General features: G+C 38.7%; 1 protein-coding gene across 5 annotated transcripts in view; it reads right to left on the bottom strand.

The window, feature by feature from the left end:
- CR2 (complement C3d receptor 2) overlaps positions 1-22,141 on the bottom strand; it is a 36,262-nt gene that overhangs the window by 2,311 nt on the left and 11,810 nt on the right. For 3 of the 5 annotated variants that reach the window (XM_054674312.2, XM_054674326.2, XM_063810009.1), the window contains 18 exons: positions 21,252-21,638; positions 19,450-19,638; positions 19,266-19,365; positions 18,933-19,015; positions 18,063-18,470; positions 17,243-17,419; positions 17,072-17,162; positions 16,660-16,736; positions 14,980-15,387; positions 14,438-14,614; positions 14,274-14,358; positions 13,836-13,918; positions 12,943-13,335; positions 11,743-11,928; positions 10,090-10,275; positions 8,896-8,919; positions 7,550-7,625; positions 2,025-2,133 (listed from right to left, as the gene is read on the bottom strand). In XM_054674312.2, the coding sequence (XP_054530287.1) occupies positions 2,043-2,133; positions 7,550-7,625; positions 8,896-8,919; positions 10,090-10,275; positions 11,743-11,928; positions 12,943-13,335; positions 13,836-13,918; positions 14,274-14,358; positions 14,438-14,614; positions 14,980-15,387; positions 16,660-16,736; positions 17,072-17,162; positions 17,243-17,419; positions 18,063-18,470; positions 18,933-19,015; positions 19,266-19,365; positions 19,450-19,638; positions 21,252-21,638 (3,221 nt within the window). In that variant the 3' untranslated portion in view covers positions 2,025-2,042. The remainder of the gene's footprint in view (positions 1-2,024; positions 2,134-7,549; positions 7,626-8,895; positions 8,920-10,089; positions 10,276-11,742; positions 11,929-12,942; positions 13,336-13,835; positions 13,919-14,273; positions 14,359-14,437; positions 14,615-14,979; positions 15,388-16,659; positions 16,737-17,071; positions 17,163-17,242; positions 17,420-18,062; positions 18,471-18,932; positions 19,016-19,265; positions 19,366-19,449; positions 19,639-21,251; positions 21,639-22,141) is intronic. The other 2 variants (XM_054674317.2, XM_063810015.1) reach the window with 1 other exon arrangement.

Consider the following 22,141-nt stretch of genomic DNA (forward strand, 5'->3'; position numbering starts at 1 on the left):
TGCTCCTTTTTATAGAAAAAAACCTAGAAAGAGTTGTCTGTATTTGATAGCTGCAATTTCTCTCCTTTCATTCTCTCTTAAGCTCCGTCCAGTCAGGCTCCTGCCTCCTTCCTCTCTTCAAAAACTGTCTTGTCAAGTTCAGCAGCAAATTTTGTGCTGCTTGCCTATAATCCCAGCTACTCAGGAGACTGAGGCATGAGAATCACTTGAACCCAGGAAGTAGAGGCTGCAGTGAGCTGAGATCACACCACTGCACTACAGCGTGGGTGACAGAGTGAGACCCTGTCTCAAACAACAACAACAAAAAAATTGTGCTACTGAATTTCAATGGTCAGTTTTCAGGGCTCATTTTTTTGGCCTACCAGCAACACTGGACAGAGTTGATCACTCCCTCCTCCCTAAAATTCTTTCTTTGCCTGACTTTAAGGTTCTTCTCTGGATAGTATCAGAGGCTGCTCCTTCACTTCTTAGTGGGTGCCTTCTCACTCCATGACTCCTAATGTTGGAGGATCCAGGGCTCAATACTTGGACCTTTTCTTTTTGCTAGCCTCTTTCACTTCTCGGAGATCTTATTCAGTCTCCTTGTTATGTACATCCACATGATGACAAAGCCCAAATTTTTATCTCCAGCCTGGACCAATTGCCCAAAATACAGACTTGTACATCAGCTGTCTTCTTGCCAAGTCTATTAGACATCCACACTTAACATCTCCACAGTGGAACTCCTGATTTTTCTCCCCAGTCCTGCTCTTTGCATTCTCAATCATGTAATTAATGGCAGTTCTATCCTTCCAGTTGCTTAGGCAAAAGCCCTCGTGTCATTATTGACAGCTCTCTTCCTCTCATATTCTGATACAAACTATCAACAAATCCTACTGTCACTGTCTTAAAAATGCATGCAGAATCTGGCCTCTTCTCACAACCTGGTGGTAGCCACTGACAATTTCTTGCCTGGATGATTGCAGCAGCCTCCTCATTGACTCCCATCTTCCACCCATGGCTTCCTACAGTCTGTTCTTAACACAGCAGTTAAGGTGAATGTGTTGCTCCTCTCCTTAAAAGCTTCCAAATAAAAACCAATCTCTTTACCATGACCTAGCACACTTTATACAATCATCCTCTCCTGCCCACCATCCCATTACAATGACATAGCAGACTTTGTACGATCATCCTCTCGCCCACATCCCACCCCCATCTCTGTGACTTCATCTCTACAACTCTAGGCCACACTGGCCTCCTTGCTGTGCCGCCAACACAGCTGGCACACACTGCTTTATGGCCTTTGCACCTACTGTTCTTTCTGGAATCCTCCTCCCCCATATGGCCACATGGCTGGCTTTTTTTTTTTTTTTTTTTTTTTTTTTTTTTTGAGATGCCGTCTTGCTCTGTTGTCCAGGCTGGGGTGCAGTGGCGCAGTCTTGGCTCACTGCAACCTCCGCCTCCTAGGCTCAAGTGATTCTCCTGCCTCAGCCTCCCGAGTAGCTGGGACCACAGGTGCACACCAACACGCTTGGCTAATTTTTGTATTTTTAGTAGAGACAGGGTTTTACCATGTTGAACAGAGTGGTCTCGAACTCTTGACCTCAAATGATCTGCCTGCCTCAGCCTCCCAAAGTGCTGGGATTACAGGCGTGAGCCACCAAGGCCGGCCCTGGCTCTTTACTTCCCTTGAGTTTTTTCTCAAATGACATTCTCTTAGTAAGAGCTTCCCTTGCGACCACCCTGTTCTCTTTATCCCCCTTGCCTGCTTTATTATGTCTCTATATAATGCTTATCATCTTATTGATTTTATTCTTAGTTGTTTTGCTATTTAGTTTAATATTTGTTGAATGGATGGATTAAAAAATTGGAACATTAGTTGGCAAAATGAAGTAGGTAAATGAACAATTGCTATGCATGATTACTGAAGACTTGTGCAATAGTAAGAAGCATGTATATACACCGTGAATGCTATGCTTATTGATAAATACAAGTTGAAGGAAATTTTATATGTAAATTAATAATATTTCCATTTCATTACATACCACCAGTTTGTCTTCTGATCAGCTGGCTGGGTTGTATGGATCAACAGAATATACTTCTCGTGTTTCTAAATGAAAAGCTTCTTTCTGGCTTGTATTTGTATAATAATTGCTAAACAGAAGAAGAAAGAAAAATGTAATATCTTTACTCATTGACCATGTTTCAATGTAGCAGTTGTTTGCTTTCCATAATTCCCAACACATGGTAAGTACTTTTGTGGATGATTTCATTTTTTTAAATTATACTTTAAGTTCTGGGATACATGTGCAGAATGTGCAGGTTTGTTACATAGGTATACATGTGCCACGGTGGTTTGCTGCACCCAACAACCCGTCATCTACATTAGGTATTTCTCCTAATACTATCCCTCCCCTAACCCCCAACCCTGTGAAAGGCCCCAGTGTATGATGTTCCCCTTCCTGTGCCCACATGTTCTCATTGTTCAACTTTCACTTACAAGTGAGAACATACGGTGTTTGGTTTTCTGTGATTATTTCATTTTTATTGTTTTTATCCTATGAAGTGTAAACACTGTAACTCCATTTTTTGGAAAGGCACATAAAAAATTAATGATCTAGGCTTGTAAGTGTTCAAGTCAGAGGCTGACACTAAGCAGCTTTACCCTAGGATCCAGGACGCTTAATGACTAACAACTACAACTTCCAAATTGAAGAAAAGAAGCAAAAATAAGTTCTTATTTTAGATCATAACTTTACCCTTTTGGGACTCAATGTTCTAGTCTGACTTAAAAGCTTTAAACGAGTTTGAAGAGAATGTTTTTACTTTCCTTCTTTGAAAGTACACGTATTTCATTGTGCTTCTAAAACCACTTTGCCAGAATTACTAAAAGACAATAAAATGTGATTATACTACCATGTAAAGCTCTAAAATAACGTAATACAAAATTACTGGGGAAGAAAGAATACTGCTAAAGACACTGACAGCATGTCACTCACTAGAATATTGAAGAGTTCTGTGTACAGGAGATATGTTAAGAAGATTATAAAACAGTAATTTTTAGGTCAATGTGAGATTTAAGCTTTGTTACAATATCTTAGATGACTAGAAAAGAATAGCATAGTATCTTTCAAGTGTTTAGATGGCTTTTCAAAATATTTAATATTGTCACTAGACATTCATTTTTAAATGATTACTCATCTCATTTAAAAAAGCATTTCAGGCCATTCAAGTGTCTTTATCAATTATTGGAAAATCAATTGAAGTGGGTTAGCAAATGGAAATAAATGAATGACAACTAGGAATCTGGTTAAACAGGTATGTTTGCTTCATATCAGTTGAGGCACTTAAGTATAGTACATGATATAATCATATTAATAAACAATAATTAGACTGGAATATTATAAATTATTTGCACTTGTAAGCATTCCCCAAATTTGCAAATTTTTATACACATGCAGTGCTCTGATAGCAAACTCAGTAGCATGAAGGAAAGAGATAGAGACTGTATTTTCTATGTATTTACGTTTCTAATTCCTCTGGGCTGAAATTATCTTGTGACTTCCTATGAGGAAGGCCCTGCAAATGACATCCCTAATTTTTTTTGAGACCCTTTTCTCCTTGAATTCTGTGACGCTACTCTCTGCTAGTTTTCCCCCTGCCTCTCTTCCTTCACTTTCTGCCTTTTGAACATTACTGTTCTTCTGAGGGCTGTTCTTATCCCAATTTTTATCTATTCTGTTCTTTTTGGTTCCACAGCTTTCATTGTGATTTAAGTGTCACCCACCCGAGTCCAGACCCTTCTCCCAAGCCCTAAATCATGAGTACCTCAAAGTACCAAGTCAGAACCGAACTCCTCCTCTTCCCCCACAAATCCTGCCCCTCTCCTCTTTTAGTGAGTCAGGGGGTCCACCTCATCGCCTTCATGTGAGCCATTCTATGTGCCTCCTTCTCCCCACATCCAGCATGTCACCAAGTCCTGGAAATCCTGTCCTCTTGATAGCAAAGAACCTCTTATTAAATATTCTCATGGTCCTTGTGATTCTCCACAAGAAAAAAATACAGTGTGCAGTATGTCCAAATCTTATTTGCCATAGAACACCCTTTTTTTCTGAAGTCATTCATGAAAGCAGGGTTGTGTGGTACACACTCTGGTAAACTCTACACTCTAAGTACACGCTAACTGTACAGGACAGCCAGAACCCCATAGGCAGCCCTCACCCTCCCGCCTCCAGCCTAGAACAAACTGCCCAGGTTCATAGATACCCTCAGTACATAGTTTCAGTGCAACCCCTTCATGTCTGAGCCTATTCTAGGAATTACATAACTGAGCCATGGCATCAGATGGCACTGGTGGCAGGGTAAATGATAGATGCAGGGGACTTGGCACGTGAAAGAAATCTTGCTGGAGCTTTTTGGTGACATGTTTTAGGTGGCATGACTTGGTCATCTCCCCACTCGGAGCTACCTGAGAGTTGGTAAGACTTCATTGGATTATCCGCCCTAACACTAGCATGTACAAAGACTCACGAACCTATGCACACATAACATCCGAGGCCAACACCTGACGGTATGCTTTGTTAAAAATGTATCCTTTGCACATATTAGTATTCTGTAGCTTCCACAAGATTTACGTGTCAGGGTTTTTTTTTTTTTTTCTTTAATGGCATGTCTCCACCTAAAGCTATGCCACTTTCGCCTTCAATCACCATCACACACACACTATTTCCTAGCCATTTCAAATGGGTTATGTAGTTCTCACAACACATGATGGAAAGCCAAGCCTCTGGGCCTTTATTCAAACTGCTCTTTCTGTCTGGAATGCCTTTCTCTCCTTGTCTACACTCTCTTGAGGCTCACCTGAAACATCTCTTCCACGCTGAAACTTTTCCTGATTAAAACTCCCAAATATTGACCATTTGCTTTGCATCCTCACCAAATATCATATAATCCACCATGGCGACATTATTTTATGGTACTTGTTTAGCGACATGCTTGTCCTCCTTTACCAGGCTGTGACCTCCTTGATGACAGAGGCCATATGCTACTAGGCTTTGTGATTCTAGCCTAGTATAGTGCTAAGACATAGTAGGCACTCAGCCATTGTTGTATAAGAAAAGAATGGATGGACGTGGTCATTCCTCTTTTCGCATGACTTCTATTTCTCTAACATTACTGCTCAAATGTTTTAAAAGCCATGCATGTATATACTAGATAGAGCAACATATGAAAGTATCTACAGCAAATTGCTGACATCCATCAACTTAGTATGTTGGACTTGAAGGCACCAGCAGTTGTTCAGTGGAAGAGACTATTCAGTATCTTTATAAACTATTTAATTTGCTACAACAAGCATATTTACTTTTGTATTTTAAAAACTTATGCAAATATTTATAGTGATATAAAAATATGCTTAAAGAAGGGAAACAAGATTTTTCAGTGATTTTAAATAGGGAAAAACAACTTTTGTGACTAGAAATACACTTTATGTAATATAGAAAAGAAAAAAGGATGCAGTATCATTTTTAGTGATAAAACACTAGAGGCTCTATATTAAAAATAAAGGTTAAAATATGCCAATATTCCCTAATATTACTGAAGATTTTCCTTAAAATTCTTCTCAGTAAAATGAGACAAAAACAAATAAATGAAAATGTATAATCGGTAGATATGAGGTAGAAATTATTTCTACCAATAATAATAATTGGTAGAAAATATAGTTTTCTACTTAGATGATTGGGTAACTCACTGAAAAGCTATTAGAATTAATGACTGTATAAAGATAGACTTTCCTAGATATCATTTGCAATTACTTATAAGACATAACCAAAAATGATTCTATTTATAAAGCAATAAAAATAAGATACTTTTATGGCTATGTAGCTTATATAAGGTAATCTATTAAATTTTAACTGAAATATAACAAAACATCTGAATAATTAGTCATCTGGTATTTCTGGAAGGAAATAGTGAATATCATGAAGAGGTCAGTTCTTCCCAAATAAATATATAGGTTTAAGGCACTTCCTATCAATGATCTAAGATTTTATTTTATTTTTCTAGGGTATGGGAGGTGTAGTCGTGGTGCGAATAATTCTATAGCCTATCTGCAAAAATAAATAGAAGAAAATTTCAAAATAGTTTTGAAGAGGGGGAACACATCTCGGAAAAAGCTACATTTATTAATAGAGTAGCTCTGGCTCATAGAGACAGGCCGATCAGTGGAATATAATCTATCTTGCATATTTATGTCAGATATCTCTGACATAAGCCCCAGTGTACATAAGAATTGAATAGGCGTGCTTTATCTGATAAAGAAAACTATGACCAATGGTGAAGGGATGGTTTACTCAAAATAGGTTTTGAAAAAATTGAATATATAGGGAAAAAAAGTACAAGTGGGTTTACTTCAACTACCATACCATAAAATAAATTCCTAATGGATTCAGATGTTTAAAAATAATTAAAAATAATATGCAAAAATATATCTAATTTCTGGATAAGAAAACATAACATACCAAAACATAGAAACGTAGTAATATAGTTAATATTAAGTAATCATGAAAATGACTAAGGGAGAGAAAAGATTACTTGATCAAATGGAAAGACCTAGTATGTTTCTGAATGAGAAGACATTACAGAAAAGATGCCAATTTCTCACAAATTAATGTATAGACTTAAATGTAATCACAATTTTTTTTTGAAATTACAAATGATTCTAAAAATCACCTATAGGAACAAACAGAAGAGAATAGAGAGGAAAGTCCTATAAAATTGTAGTGTGAATTCTTGCCCTATCAGATATAATAACATAAAGGTATTAATTAAACACAAAGTGGTTTGTAATGGGACAGGCAAATCAATGAAGCAGGAAAAGGGGTTGAGAAACACGACATATCCCGGTACATTAAATATTACTAAGAACAAACTTCCTGGCACATCATCTGACAATAGTTATCAAGTATATTAAATGCTCATGCACTTATCTTTAGTAATTCCAGAAATCTATTCTAAGGAAATAAGTGGGTATGAAAAAAGGTTTAGCCAAAGGTGCTACTCCTATCTTTATATATTATCAAAGTAAATTTGGAAGGAACTTAAAACACATAAATACATATATAAATACACAGAATAGAATAATATGCTATTTAGTAACTGAAAACATGACTTAAAGACATAAAAACATAAACATGAGTCTAAATGAAAAAAATCAAGACAGAAGATGAAAATGACAAAATTTCAGTTTAAAGAGAGAAAAAATATACGAAAAAGATCAGATACGAATACACCAAAGTATTTGCAGTCGTTCCCACTGGGATTTTTTTCCTATTCTCTAGAGTTGTTTACAATATACTATCTGAATAAACATCATTCAATAAAATAAGCTAAGTGTTTGATATCTCTTAAGTCCTACAGAAAGGGCTTCCTTTTGTATAGCACGAGATACTTCATTTAGTTATCACATTGCAGTATTTATTTCACATAACTTGTGCTTCTGTGTTTAGTTTCAGACAAGAAGCCAAAACCATTTGTGCATGTTGGTCAATCAAGTATTTGCATTTGAACTTACCGTTCTCTGTGTTTTGATATCATGTATAAGGTAACAACAATCAAGAAGGTAAGAAGTATCAAACCTGCAGCAATACCTAGAAGAAAAATCCAGCAAGTATCAAATGCCAGAAGACGATCACCTACATTGTTCTGATTGATTGTAGGGCCTATTGCTAGTGGTGGGGAAAATGTTATGTGACTCATACTTAACTCTTCTTGGACATAAATGCTGAATTCCTGAATAATCATAGTTGAGCTTAAGGTTTTTCTGATTTGATCCAGTCCACCTTTAATCTAAAGCACCAAGCACATGACCACAAGGTTCCAGTCAACTTTTCACTGAGTTTTTCTGTTCCTTTTAGTTTCATTAGTAACAATCTTGTCACTGAGGTGACAAGAGAGAAATCTCAAGAATAGAAATTAGGCGCACAGGACACCAGGTTCTTATAATTTTGCATAACATTTAACTCTCAGCTGTGAAATATATTTTGCTACAGCAGAAGAAGCCTGCCTATTTCAATAGACCAAATCAAGCCAAACACCAACAGTTAATAAAAACTAAAATATCAATTTAAAAAGAAAGAGCTGGCTGTTCAAATAATTTATCCAACTCTATGCCAAAGTGACATTTTGTAATGTGACATGTACATTGAAGTATCTTTAAAACACCAAAAAGAGAACATTCCCTATGAATTAAATATATCATCAGATAGGATATAGGACCTCTAGCATTACATATTTTTAAAAAATATTATAAGAGCTTTTTTTTTTTATTTATTTTTTATTATACTTTAAGTTTTAGGGTACATGTGCACATTGTGCAGGTTAGTTACATATGTATACATGTGCCATGCTGGTGCGCTGCACCCACTAACTCGTCATCTAGCATTAGGTATATCTCCCAATGCTATCCCTCCCCCCTCCCCCCTCCCCACCACAGTCCCCAGAGTATGATATTCCCCTTCCTGTGTCCATGTGATCTCATTGTTCAATTCCCACCTATAAGTGAGAATATGCGGTGTTTGGTTTTTTGTTCTTGCGATAGTTTACTGAGAATGATGGTTTCCAATTTCATCCATGTCCCTACAAAGGATATGAACTCATCATTTTTTATGGCTGCATAGTATTCCATGGTGTATATGTGCCACATTTTCTTAATCCAGTCTATCATTGTTGGACATTTGGGTTGGTTCCAAGTCTTTGCTATTGTGAATAATGCCGCAATAAACATACGTGTGCATGTGTCTTTATAGCAGTATGATTTATAGTCATTTGGGTATATACCCAGTAATGGGATGGCTGGGTCAAATGGTATTTCTAGTTCTAGATCCCAGAGCTTTTCTTCAAGTATTTAAGAAGACTTACCACAAAGGACAGGAGCAAGTGAACCTAAAAATAGTACAAAATCATGAAAATGATTATCAGTATAGTGTCATAATTCAATGTAGCCCCACGTTTCATGGTAATGTCCCAGAAATCAACTCTAGCTCCCTTCCAAGTCGATTTAAAAGATGTATTGGGGCCAGGCACAGTGGCACATGCCTGTAATCCTAGCACTTTGAGAGGCCAAGGTGGGAAGATCACTTGAGCTCAGGAGTTTGAGACCAACCTGGGCAACATAGTGAGACGTTGTGTCTATTTAAAACAAAAACAAAAACAAAAAACAACAGATAAAAAAGATGTATTGGAACCTTGAGTTATATCCATTTGTTTCTTATGTAGCAACTCACTGGCCTTTTTTTTTTTTCACTCTAAGTAGATTGGGGGAGTCCACCAATGACAAAACCAATATACTCAACTTTATAATCAGAGATTTCTCAGGTTAGAATGCAAATATTAACTGTAACAACTATTTATTTAACCTATTTCTGGAGTTCCCTGTCAAATTGTAAGCACTTATTAACTCAGATTCAGCACGTAGGGTGGTCTACGCAGCAACTCCTTTCAAAATTTCAGGTTGCTTGTTTCACATTTTTGCTCCTTTTAAATTAGTGTTTCTATTTTCTTTTCTTCACTTTGCCCATCCTAAGAAAGTTGTGTTTTTTCTTTTCCGTTTTCTTTTTTATTTTATTTAATTTCTTTCTTTCTTTCTTTCTTTTTTTGATAGGGTCTTACTCTGTTGCCCAGGCTAGAGTGCGGTGGTGCAATCATGGTTCACTGCAGCTTCAACCTCCTGGGCTGAAGTGATCCTCCTATCTCAGCTACCCGAGTAGCTGGGGCCACAGGTGCACACCTCCATGCCTGGTTATTATTATTATTTTTTTTTTTTGGTAGAGACCAGGTCTCACTACATTGCCCAGACTGGTTTTAAACTCCTAGGCTCAAGCAATCCTCCTGCCTCAGCCTCTCAAAATTCTGGTATCACAGGCAGAAGTCACGGACCTGGCCAAGCTGTGCTTTTTCTAGAATAGACCACTGACTTCAAGTTCCTCTGTAATTATACAACTGGTCACAAACCTATGTCAATTTAAAACCCAGGACTCTCCACACTGAGGGAAACTCTCACTCTCTTCTCTCCGTTAGCCAGTTACAAGCAGCGGTGAAGCCCGTGGTACTTACGGGATCTGCAAACCGCCAGGGGAGGGTTCCATTGGTGATCCGATTGGCACTGGCTCTGGGGACTGCCTTCCAGCATATACCCATCTTCACACTCCAGAGTTACAACAGCTCCATACTGATACATTTTCCTTGGTTCCAGCCCTTTCTGGATTCCATCCATATCTGCTGGTGAGCTACAGTTTACCTCTGAAATTAAAGAAATCTAATTCAAGCACAGTCATATTTTGGCCTTTTACCAAGAAAGCAGAAATTTCCCTTAATAGAAAGATTTATAAAACCAACCTGTTTCACTCTCAGTAAGGAAAGCTGCACTGAAATAGGATAAGGCTATATCCTAGACACAATCTTTTACTGTCAGCCCTCTATCTCAATAACCTCTGGGTAATTTAAGCCAGATTATATTTGTGTTTTTTGCTTCAGTTTCTATCCAAACAGTGACGGATAATTTTAATGGCTTCTTGGAGAAATGGTGAGAGCCGAATTGGTAATATTATGAAGTATTCTGAATTACTGTTTTTTTCTGCTTCTAGTTTTACTCTCTAATTCTTCATACATGTGCGTGCTTTCTCATTTCTTTCTTCTTTTCAGTGTAGTCATCAATAGTGTGAGTGATATGGTTTGGCTGTGTCCCCACTCAAATCTCATGTTGAATTGTAGCTCCCATAATCCCCATGCGCCATGGGAGGGACCTGGTGAGAGGTCATTGGATCATGGGGGTGGGGTTTCCTGTGTTGTTTTTGTGATAGTAAATAAGTCTCATGAGATCTGATGGTTTATAAAGGACAGTTCTGCACACGCTCTCTTGCCTGCCATCATGTAAGATGTGCCTTTGCTCCTCCTTCACCTTCTGCCATGATTGTGAGGTTTCCCCAGCCATGTGAAACTGTGAGTCCATTAAACCTCTTTCCTTTATAAATTACCCAGTTTCAGATATGTCTTTATTAGCAGTGTGAGAATGGATTAACACAGTGAGATCTTGGATTTGAAGCCTGGCTCTAGTACTTCCTAGATGTGTGACTTTGAGTAAGTTCCAAATCTCTCCATGCTACTGAAACCTCATCTATAAAACAGGGATAATCATGGCACCAACCTCATGTGGCTCTCATGAAGACTAAATGAAATAATGCATGTCAGGTGCTGTGCACAGTGTCTGGCATAGAGTAAAAAGTGTTCAACGAATACTAGACACTAATTTACTAGTCATATTTCATATGCACTGTTTATGACAATGAAAATGACTTTCTGAAACTTTTATTAAAAATGTACCCATAATCCCACCAACACTCAGCAAATATTCTCAAAACATTGCTGTGCTTTTTATTGGTACTTTATCAAATACACACTTAATATAACTGTAACTACAGTGTGTAAATACAATCTGTGCTTTGGTTGTTTAATTTACAGACATAACTCCAACTTTCTATGTGTAAAGGACTACATAAGTGGTCATTCACCAGATAGACTACAGCCTGAGACATTTTTTCTTATTTTGAGATATTTAGATTAATGATTGTATTAATCTAATTAAAGCCTTTAACGTAATCAGACAGTTAATTCATTTCTTTGGCTATTTTAAGTTGAAAGTACCCAACTGAATATATCTATTTGGCACAAATTTGATATAAAAATAAGAATAAAAAATAGACAAAGCACCTTTACAATGAGGGGCAGGTTGGCTCCAGGTTCCCTCATGTGTGCAAAGAAGGAGTGCCTCTCCCACCAGCAGGTAGCCTTGGTCACAGCTGTACAGGATTGACATTCCAGGAGAAAATCGAGCTATGTTTCCACCAGTATGGTTCCCGTTAGGGGTCTTAGGCGGAGGTGGACACCCTATGAAGGCTTAGACACCAATAAGAAAGGGTCTTTAACTCAGCACAGAGGAACACATAGCCTGCACTATCTCTGGGTGATAGCGATACAGGAAGGCCAGAAGCAACAAGCCAACTAACTGGTATCCAAAAACATTCATTCATTCCACCCAGACCAGCAACACTGGATGGAGATCTGCATTTCCTACCGATAGCCAATATGATTTGAAGAAAAGTGTTAAAAAATAAGATAATGAAACATTAATGGATACAGTTCACAATGGTAATCCATCAGCCAACAGTTTTCTTTTCCTTTCCCTTTAAATAGCAGACATGGTTACACCTTCAAATGCCTACGAGAGCTAGGAAGTGAAGCCACCAGATACGACAAGTCAGAGAGCCCCTGTCCTTCTAAAAGTGGCAGCCACTGCTCAGCTCAAGTTACTGGTGCCTTGCTGGGAAGCAAAGGGGGCTCTTGTGGCTCGCAAGCTCACTATTTATCTTAAACTGAAGATGGGTTTCACTTAAGATTACTGTGCTGGCCAAAGACAACCGTTGCCAAACAGCCTCTGCTGTAGATAGTCATGGACAGGAATAAGGCTGCCAAATGATAACTACAATTACAAGAAAGACAATTCAATGGGTTGGAGGGCCAATTAATTCTCCAGAACACCCAAAGTTCTCTTTCTGGCTGGCAACATAGCCTTAAATATCAAATTATTAGCAATATTACTGCCAAACATTTGCCAAAAATGTATGTGCATTTTTCTTACACTAAAGTCATAACAATAACAATTTTTGGAGATGCTATCAATTTGGAAGTTAGCCATTATCCTTTCATGTACTATTTATTGCTCAATACACTGAGAAAGGAAAGAGAAAACAATCAAGTGAGAAGATAGGAAAAGACAGATATCTTGTAAAACAATATAACTGCCTTAGCTCTTAGATGCTTTTCTTTAGGCAGAATGTCAAGTGCAGATTCAAAACCTCTTTTCTTTATTCTGTACAACATCCCATAACTTATCCCTTCCAAGTATCTTACCTTTTTTGATACAAGTTGGCACACCTGGCACCCATGTGTTATCAGTATGACACCTAATCACGCGACTACCATTCATGATGAAGCCAGGATTGCAGTCAACATACACTATGTCATTGTGGGAATATGCAGAATGTGTTTTATTGAGCTTGTACCCATGTTTGACTTCTGGATTAGGGCAGCGAGTCACAGGAGGAGATCGTAAGCACTGTGGGGAAGGCCCGCTCCAAGATCCATGTCCTTTAGAATCACTTCTGCACTGCAATTTTTTCTCTCCCAGGAGATAGAATCCTTGGTCACATTCATAAGAGACTTCATTTCCATATAGAAAGTTTTCTGCCATCATGCCTGTGTGCTTCCCATTGACAATCACTGGTGGAGGGTGACAGTGAATAACTGCAGAAGAGATTTAGGGAGTTCTACTTCAGCTAGTACCTCAAGGTGAGCGGTCTTCATTCAGGTACAAATGACAATATGCAACTGCATATATTTCACATAACTAGAAAATAACTTAAATTTTGGAATATGGATTATGCTTTTTTTAAAAACAGCTTTATTAAATGTGATTATATGAGTACTATATACTCCATAAAAATTCAGAAAATAGAGTAAAGTGTGAAGGAAGAAAGAAATACAGCTATGTTCCCATGACCTAGGAATATGGGCTATATATTTTGTTATTGTTAGCAAAATTAGCAGATGCATGAAAAACAGTTCCTACTTGACAATGTTGTTTCTCAGTGTCAATGCTGACCAACACCATAAGATTTTTCTTATCTAACCTCCAATGAGGGAGACGCCTAAGACTGCTGAAGCAGCAGTAGACTAATTCTTCAGGGGCCTGCCCTCTCTAATCCTCCATTACCATTGTCAGGCTTTTATTTTTTCTAACTTACCTTTACAAAGTGGAATCTTTTTGAACCAAATTCCATTTTCAGCATCTTGACACATCTGATAAGCATGTCCAGTCAACTGGTACCTACAGAGAGACAGATTATAATGCATTTCCTGTTCCCAATATCATATCTCTTCAAACTGCATGCAAAAAGGGACTTCTAAATAAGAACTTTGGCAGAGAGGAGTTGAAATTCTAGTAAAAAACTACTTTTTTCTACTCCAAGTAAAAAAACTACTTTTGAGTTAAGCAAAGCCCTTTCCATGTCAAGAGACGACTGAAGAGTCAGAGTTGCTATTTAGGCCATTGGAACCTCATATTCTCCATGCCTGTGACAATGAGGAGCCTCTAAAGGATGCCACCAAGACAAGTTGAAGGTCAAGTTAATCCACAAAACAAGGTTGAGACCTTTTCTCAGAATAGACCACTTCATACTCACCCATCTTGGCAGGATGTATTAACTAGCTCCACACGTGAACCAGCTGGAAGTTCTTGAAGACTCTGTCTCACATGCTGGCATGTTTCTGGAGAAGCAAGGATGGAATTACAGTATTTATAGATGTCTCATATCAAAGAGAAAGACAACTCTGGAACTTAAAGTACCTTCACACCGTGGGGCAGAAGGACTCCAATTTCCTGAAGGCATACAGTGAATGGATTTGTTTCCCACAAGCAAATAGCCAGGGTCACAAGTGTAGTCTACAGTCATCCCAGAGACAAAGAAGACCATATTTCCACCTGTATGACGACCATGGTGGAGCCCAGGAGGTGGCTGGCAGCCTGAAGAGAAAAACTCCCTACATAAATACCAACACAGAGGAATTTCTACTCAAGAACACTAAGTGTACAACATTGGACAGACAGTCTGAAACTCTGATGCCAAAGATCATGAAGCTCAAATTCACTACTGAATGCTGTTTGCTCTTTAAAAAGGCTCTCTCATTATCTACCCTGAATAGATCCCAGATCCAAGGGGGCATTTGCATGCACACACACAACACAGAGAACATCTATTATAGGATGGAAGAAACAGAAAGTAATCTGTGCCCCTCTTGCCTCTTTCCATGATGCAGTTTTGGGTGGGAGATAATAAACAAGAATAATTAAGTAAATCTCTCCTTTTTTCCCCCTTATTGGGTTTTTACCTTTTTCACAAACTGGTATTTCAGGATCCCAGGTGTTATCAGCTTTGCAACGAATCTGACTACTGCCCTTCAAAGTAAATCCACTATAACACTTGAATGTCACAGTGTCATTGTAGAAATATGGGGCTTCCTTGCCAGATATCTTGTATCCATTTGCAATATGGACATGTGAGCACTGGACAGCAAGGAGGGAAAGTTTACATAGGGGAGCAGGGCCACTCCAGGTGCCTCTTTCTTGATCATTGCTTGTACAATGGATGGTGCTCTCTCCAATGAGGCTGAATTCCACTCCTCTTTCTGGCCCAGGGTTACATGTGTAAGTGACCGTGGTTCCATATGGAAAATCTTCTAAGGAACTCCCGGTGTGTGCCCCATTGTAGATAACAGGGGGTGGTGGGCAGGTGATTTCTAGAGAGATGAAAAGATACTGTAGAATTGAGTTCCTGTATTAGACACCAAAGAACAAAGAACCACCAAATGAAGCTGGTTATGAATCTGTTGTTTCCTGGACGGTATGGGTACATTTTCATGATGTGAGTTGTGTGAAAGCTCATTAAGTATGTAAAATTCAATTTAAACACATTTCATAGGAAAGAAAATCTTTATTAAAAGTGAATGTGGTTGATCAACATCACATTAGGAGTTAGTTAGGCCCAGTAGTAAATTGCTAATTAAAAGAAGAATTCTTTTTAATTAGGCAATAGGAGAATAAAAGACACAGGGTAATAGAATTATGCTTTCTTGGTTACTCTGTGCTGAGGTGATATGATGGTTTATATGACTAGCTGAGAAAACTTATTGTTGAATGAGGGCCTACTTTGTGATAGGCAGTTTCCTCATCCAGAAAGTAGCAATAGTACAATTTAATTTGAATAATTTGAAGTCTGTAGTGTTTTTTAAATTTTCTACGTTTCTTTTTACTTTTTTTTTTGAGATGGAGTCTCACGCTGTTGCCTAGGCTGGAGTGCAGTGGTGTGATCTCAGCTCACTGCAATCTCCGCTTCCCAGGTTCAAGTGATTCTCCTGCCTCAGTCTCCCAAGTAGTTAGGACCACAGGTGCATGCCACCACACACAGCTAATTTTTTTTATTTTTAGTAGAGATGGGGTTTTACCATGTTAGCCAGGATGGTCTTGATCTCCTGACCTTGTGATCTGCCCCCCTCAGCCTCCCGAAGTGCTGGGATTATAGGCATGAGCCACTGTGCCTGGTCCTTTTTACTTTTTATTTACATTCTCTGGACCTCCTAGTCTGTAGTCTTATGCAAACTTTACGGAAGAAAGGCTAGAGTTTCAGAGGAGTTGTACAAGTGGTCCAAGGTCTCACACTAGTAAGCAGTAGAGACAGAATGTGAATTCAGATCTGACACCTATCCCTTACTCTCTCCACTAAACTGTGGTATACCCAAAATTAAGATGGTGGCTCATATACTCACCGCTGTCATTATTCCCATAATCGTAAACCACAAAACAGAATCAGTAACAAAGTAGATTTAAGTTATTGATGAAGAAAAAGGTAGCAAAAGAAAGACATGGTAAAACTGTGCAACCATAACTATTGGCAGAATCAATAGAACAGAATCTAATACTCTAATTCTCATAACATGTCCCAAAACAAAAATCTCCCAGGAAATGTATAGATCTCACATTATTTCAGCTCCTATATCATTTTTGCTACTCACCTTTACAAAGACGAATCTCCATAAACCAAGGAATTGTGCCTTGACACTCCTGATAAACACTCCCACTTAACTTGTACCTAGAGACAGAGTCACGTATGTCATTTTGCTATCAGGTGACCATTAAGTTAGGCAAGAGCCATGGCTCCCAAGCAGACTCACTACTTTCAGGCCAAGAAGCAATAGCAACAAAAATGTAGCCAACATCAGCACCAACTTCTCATTGCACAGGCATAATTTCCATGCATGGAAAAATAGTATGATAGACACTTCCATGACCATGTGACAGGCAAGCACCTATGAGACAAACTCTTACATAGAGCTTGCAGGGTGTACTGATACAAACTCTTACATAGAGCCTGCAGTGTGTGCTGATACACCGGACTTGGGTCAGACTAAGTCAGCCTTCACTCACCCTTCACCACAAGAAGAGTTGACATCTGGTCTAACAAATTGGTGCTGGGGTTTTGTCAAGAGTTGCCTTCCTGTAGCTTCACACGCTGCCACTAAGAAAAGAGACTAGGATGAGAATTTAATTCAAGGCAATCTTAAAGTTAACAAAATGTCTACATTTGAGGCCTGGCACCTTTGCATTGGGGTACAGGGGGTGTCCACACCCCCTCAGAGGTACACTGTATGGATTCTTCTCCCACCAGCACATAGCCAGGGTTACAGCTATATTTTATAGATGTTCCAGGGTCAAAGCGGACCATGTGTCTATCTTCCTTTTGCCCATTGAGGATGTTAGGAGGGGCCTGGCATTCTAAATGAAAGGACAAAAACAAAACATAACATAACTGCTTAAGTAAACAACCACAGAAAGAAACTGAGCCAAAGAAATTGATATTCATGCTATAATTCCACTCTGGTGTCAGCTGTATGATACAGAACATATGTTGCAGACCAGCTTTGGGTAATTTTAGATCACAGTTTCCCAATCTTTTGTTGTTGTTGTTGTTGTTGTTTTCTGCACAGAGGCTGCTGCAGATCTTGTTCACTTTCCACTGGGTGCTGCAACTCCTCTCCTGCCTCTTCCCTTCATAAGGAATCATCTTGTATGTTTTTTATGGGAGATTCTGATATATCCCTAGGAATGAGGGCTTGAATGACTTCTCTTTTAAGAAGTCACTATTAAGACAAACAAGCATTTTTCTCCTCATTTTTTCCCCTATAGAAATGGGAAACTTAGTGATTCCTAACATTTTTTCCAAGCATATTCCCACAAAATAAAACAATGGTGGGGGGCTAGTGATAAGAATGCCCTCTACAAAATTTATATTGATTAGATTTAGTAGATTTGAGGGGAGTATAAACTGGACAAGGCCCTACTTAAAGCCCACAACCCCTTCTTCTAATTTTTCAGAAAACGAATCAGAAGCACCTTTTCTGAGTACCGGAACACTCACCCTTTTCACAGACTGGTGCAGATGGCTCCCATGTGCCTTGGGCATTGCATCGGATTTGCTTGCTGCCCTTCAAGGTGAAGCCAAACATGCAAGCAAATATCACAGTGTCGTTATAGGTATATCGATCTTTCTGCCCAGATACCATTCGGCCTCTTAGGATCTGGGGATGTGGACACTGAACCGCAGAAGTAGAAAGTTCACAGCGTGGGGCAGGGCCACTCCAGGTCCCAGTCTTCTGACTATCAACTGTACAACGGAGAGTGCTCTCTCCAATAAGGATGAAGTTCACTCCTTCCTCTGGGTCCGGGTCACAAGTGTAAGTGACTATGCTTCCATATGAGACATTTGCTAGTGAGTTGCCTATATGTCTTCCATTGAGAATAGGGGGAGGTGATGGGCAAAAAATTTCTAGGGAAATTGCAGAAAGAAATGACAAGATCATAGGTGTATTGAAAACAAAGAATGCCCCAGATGCTGCTTGATACCACTATCCTAGGACAGTGATATCCGAGTCTATAATGAATCAATCAAGGCAGCTAAAGCAACATAATTTAGAAGATTGATTCTCAAGCTTCATTCCTGAGTATATGTACTCTGCTGATCCTTTGATTTCTTTTACCAAATACACGATTTTCTTTATGCACATGGTCCACCTACTTAGAAGGTCTGCATAGCTTTCAGAGGAGGGAAAGCCTAGGAACCCCATTTTACTTGAGGAAACAAAAAATAAGGATGCTTTGGTGAAGCCCATATCCTTAAAGATCTCTAGGAGTTCTGTGTTCAGTAAGAGTCTGTAAGGTAATGACTGAACCAAAAGCTTTTAGTTAAGCTGAGAATGCAGTGCTGTCAGACCATAGTTGCCTAGCCTACCTTCACATACTGGCATTTTGGTCCAAGCAACTCCCTGTCCAGCAATTACACACCGACTAGAAGGTGGGCCTTGCAGTCGATACCTGGAGACAGAAGGTTGTCATTCAGAACTATTAGGCAGTTTGTGCTGAAGAACAGCAGCCTCTACTTACAATTCAAGACAAGTTCATTTCAATCAGTGTGCATCTGTTCCTTTTATCAGCATTACCTCTCACAACCCTACCCCAGACTGCCCAGAGATCCTCACAGAGGAGACTTCTGCAGGTTTCACAGTCCACACCACGCACACACAAGCCAAATGAATTAAATCTCATAAATAATCCTGACACTCACCCTTCATCACAGAAAAAGTTTGCAGTTACACCAACCCGGAGAATTGGAGGCTCCTTTACCTTCCCATTGGGAAATCGTCCTAGAGATTTACAGCGTGCCTCTAAAAAACAAACCAAAGATGAGAAATGCATGGCAAATAACAGAACAGCCCAGATTCTTAAAATAGATTGTAAATTTAGGGTACCTTCACATGTGGGGGGGACAGCACTCCATTTTCCCGAAGACAAACAGTTAATGATCTTTTCTCCAACAAGCAAGTAACCAGATTCACAGCTGTAAGTCACAGACAATCCTGGAGCAATGGAGCCGACATTCTCACTTGTGTGATGTCCATTGTGGATCATAGGAAGTGCTGGACACTCGAGAGGGAAAACTTTACACACACATACCAGGAAAAAAAAGCCGTCAGATGATGCATCCTTCACAATCTAGAATCAAGGGGGTCCAATCTTTTGGCTTCCCTGGGCAACATTGGAAGAAGAAAAATTGTCTTGGGCCACACATAATATACGCTAACACTAATGATAGCTGATGAGCTAAAAAAATTGCAAAAAAAAAATCTCATAATGGTTTAAGAAAGTTTATGAATTTCTGTTGGGCCACATTCAAAGCCATCCTGGGCCACATGCTGTCCACAGGTAGCGAGTTGGACAAGCTTGATCGAGATGCTGACTTAGGATATGGATTTAAATAAATGACACATGATCTATGGTAGCCAGTTGGTATTAACTTTCAACCTAGTCTTTTAAAGATCAAACAGGTGTGGTTTAAGTGTATCCATTTTATGCCACAAATAGCCATAAATAGTACATTATTTTTCATTTTTAGTTACACTATATGAATTACATTTGCCTTGTGAAAAATTTCAATTACCAAAAAAAGTCAATTTTCACCTATATTCTCACCCTATCCTTAAGCTTATTCTCTGTTCCAAAAGTAGCATGCTATCATTTCAAGGGCTATCCTGGTAGATATTGGCAATATAGTTTATTGGGATCCTATGCATGATACATATATACACCTATATTATGTGTGTGTGTACAACTAATACATATTCTATGCCTTACTTCCTCTACTTAGCGACATGTATACGATATCCTTCCATGTCCATACATATATGTCTGTCTAAATTGTTACAAAGGCTTAACTGTTTTCAGCAGCCATTGCGCTTTGTAACTATCGTTAAGATCTCCTTCCTCCAAGGCTATCTATTTATCAATCAATCGATCAATAAACAGAATCCCATTTTATACTAACAGTTTTGTCAGCTCTTTAATCTGCTTAAAATTTGTCAATATTGTTCTTTATTAAGAAAATACCTAATTTGATAGTATAATTTTTGTCAAATATTGCCATTTCTTGTAATTGTGGAATTCAAATTCAGATTTATATTTCAGCAGCAACATAAACCAAACCAAAAGAGAAGGAATGAATAATTTACAGTAGGTCCCTATTTTCAAAGGCATTTATTTGAAATGTGATGGCTCAGAAGATGACTTGGGGAAATAGTGGATAACTTCAAAACATGTTTACAGAGACCACAGAGAGCAGGATATCACCTGTGCCAGACTGTATTAGCAGCTACTTATACATTAATTTCAAATCCATTGGGTGTATTTTTGCTATAAGATCCCACCGTTCTTCTCATTTTAACAGTAACACAGATATACAGTTGAAAACCACCCCATTCCCACATCCCCAACAAACTCTGACCCCATCCTTGCAAAACTTACCCTACTCAATTATTAGGTATGTTTTATTACATTTTTCCATGTACTTTAAACTCCTTTGCTCAACTGATGTTTTTTGAACGAGCAGTTATATGCCTCCATGAAGAAGCCATAACTTTCACCTTTTCCCTTGTTTCCTTCTTCCACCCTCATCATTACATGTTCACACTGTTTGTCCTTCAGGAGGGTACAAAACGTGGTCTGCACAGAAAGGCAAGACCCCAACCTCCCAACCCAGCTTTCTTTTCATACTCACCACTTACACAGGTTGGTAGTCGTGTCGGCCCCCACATATTATTTGCTTGACACCAAACAGACTTGTTTCCGTTCATGGAGAAGTTGGTTTTACAGGCGAATGTCACAGAATCACCATGTCTGTAGGGTGTAGAGCCTCTAATTTTGTATCCTCCTGGTACTATGGGCTCAGGGCAAGAAGAATATTTATTGAAATATTCACATTTAGGAGCAGGTTTATCCCAGGTTCCATCCACTTTGTCTTTAGTTATGCATAATAGACTTTTTTCTCCAATGAGGCGGAAGGTACCTGAACAACTGTACCTTATCACGGTACCAACAGCAATGGGGGTAGAATAATAACTAATCCGGCCATTTAGGATAGGAGGAGGAGAGCCACAGGAAATCCCTGAAAAGTAGAAAAGAAACTTGGTAGACATACTGATCATGGTGAGAAAATATTCAAATGTAGGTAAAATATCCAAATATAGATCACATAACTTTTTCAGAAACAGACTTAGAAATATGTATAGTTTATTTATTCCCTGCTTACTCCCAAACTCCTAAATTCTTACCTTTTTCTTGATCCTCAGCAAACAGATCAACATAAATCATCTTGACCAAACAATAATAATGAAAAGAATGTATCCAAAAGTTCTCAGTCTAATCAATTTTAATAATGAAACAAAAGGCAAATTTAGCACATGAAAATAACATATTAGTGGCACGATAGTTACATGTGGGGAGGTACCATGGATTAGGGAAATTTGAGCTCAGTGGACCTAGTTTCAACTCCCCACGGTCATTCAATAGCTGTGTGACCTCAGGCAAGTCTTACTCTCTTTAAGCTTCAGTTTCTTAGTCTATAGTATAACGCAAACTACTTCATAAGGTATAGTGAGAATCCAGTGC

The sequence above is a fragment of the Pan troglodytes genome, chromosome 1 (assembly GCF_028858775.2).
Source record: "Pan troglodytes isolate AG18354 chromosome 1, NHGRI_mPanTro3-v2.0_pri, whole genome shotgun sequence".
In the NCBI taxonomy this organism is placed as follows: Eukaryota; Metazoa; Chordata; class Mammalia; order Primates; family Hominidae; genus Pan; species Pan troglodytes.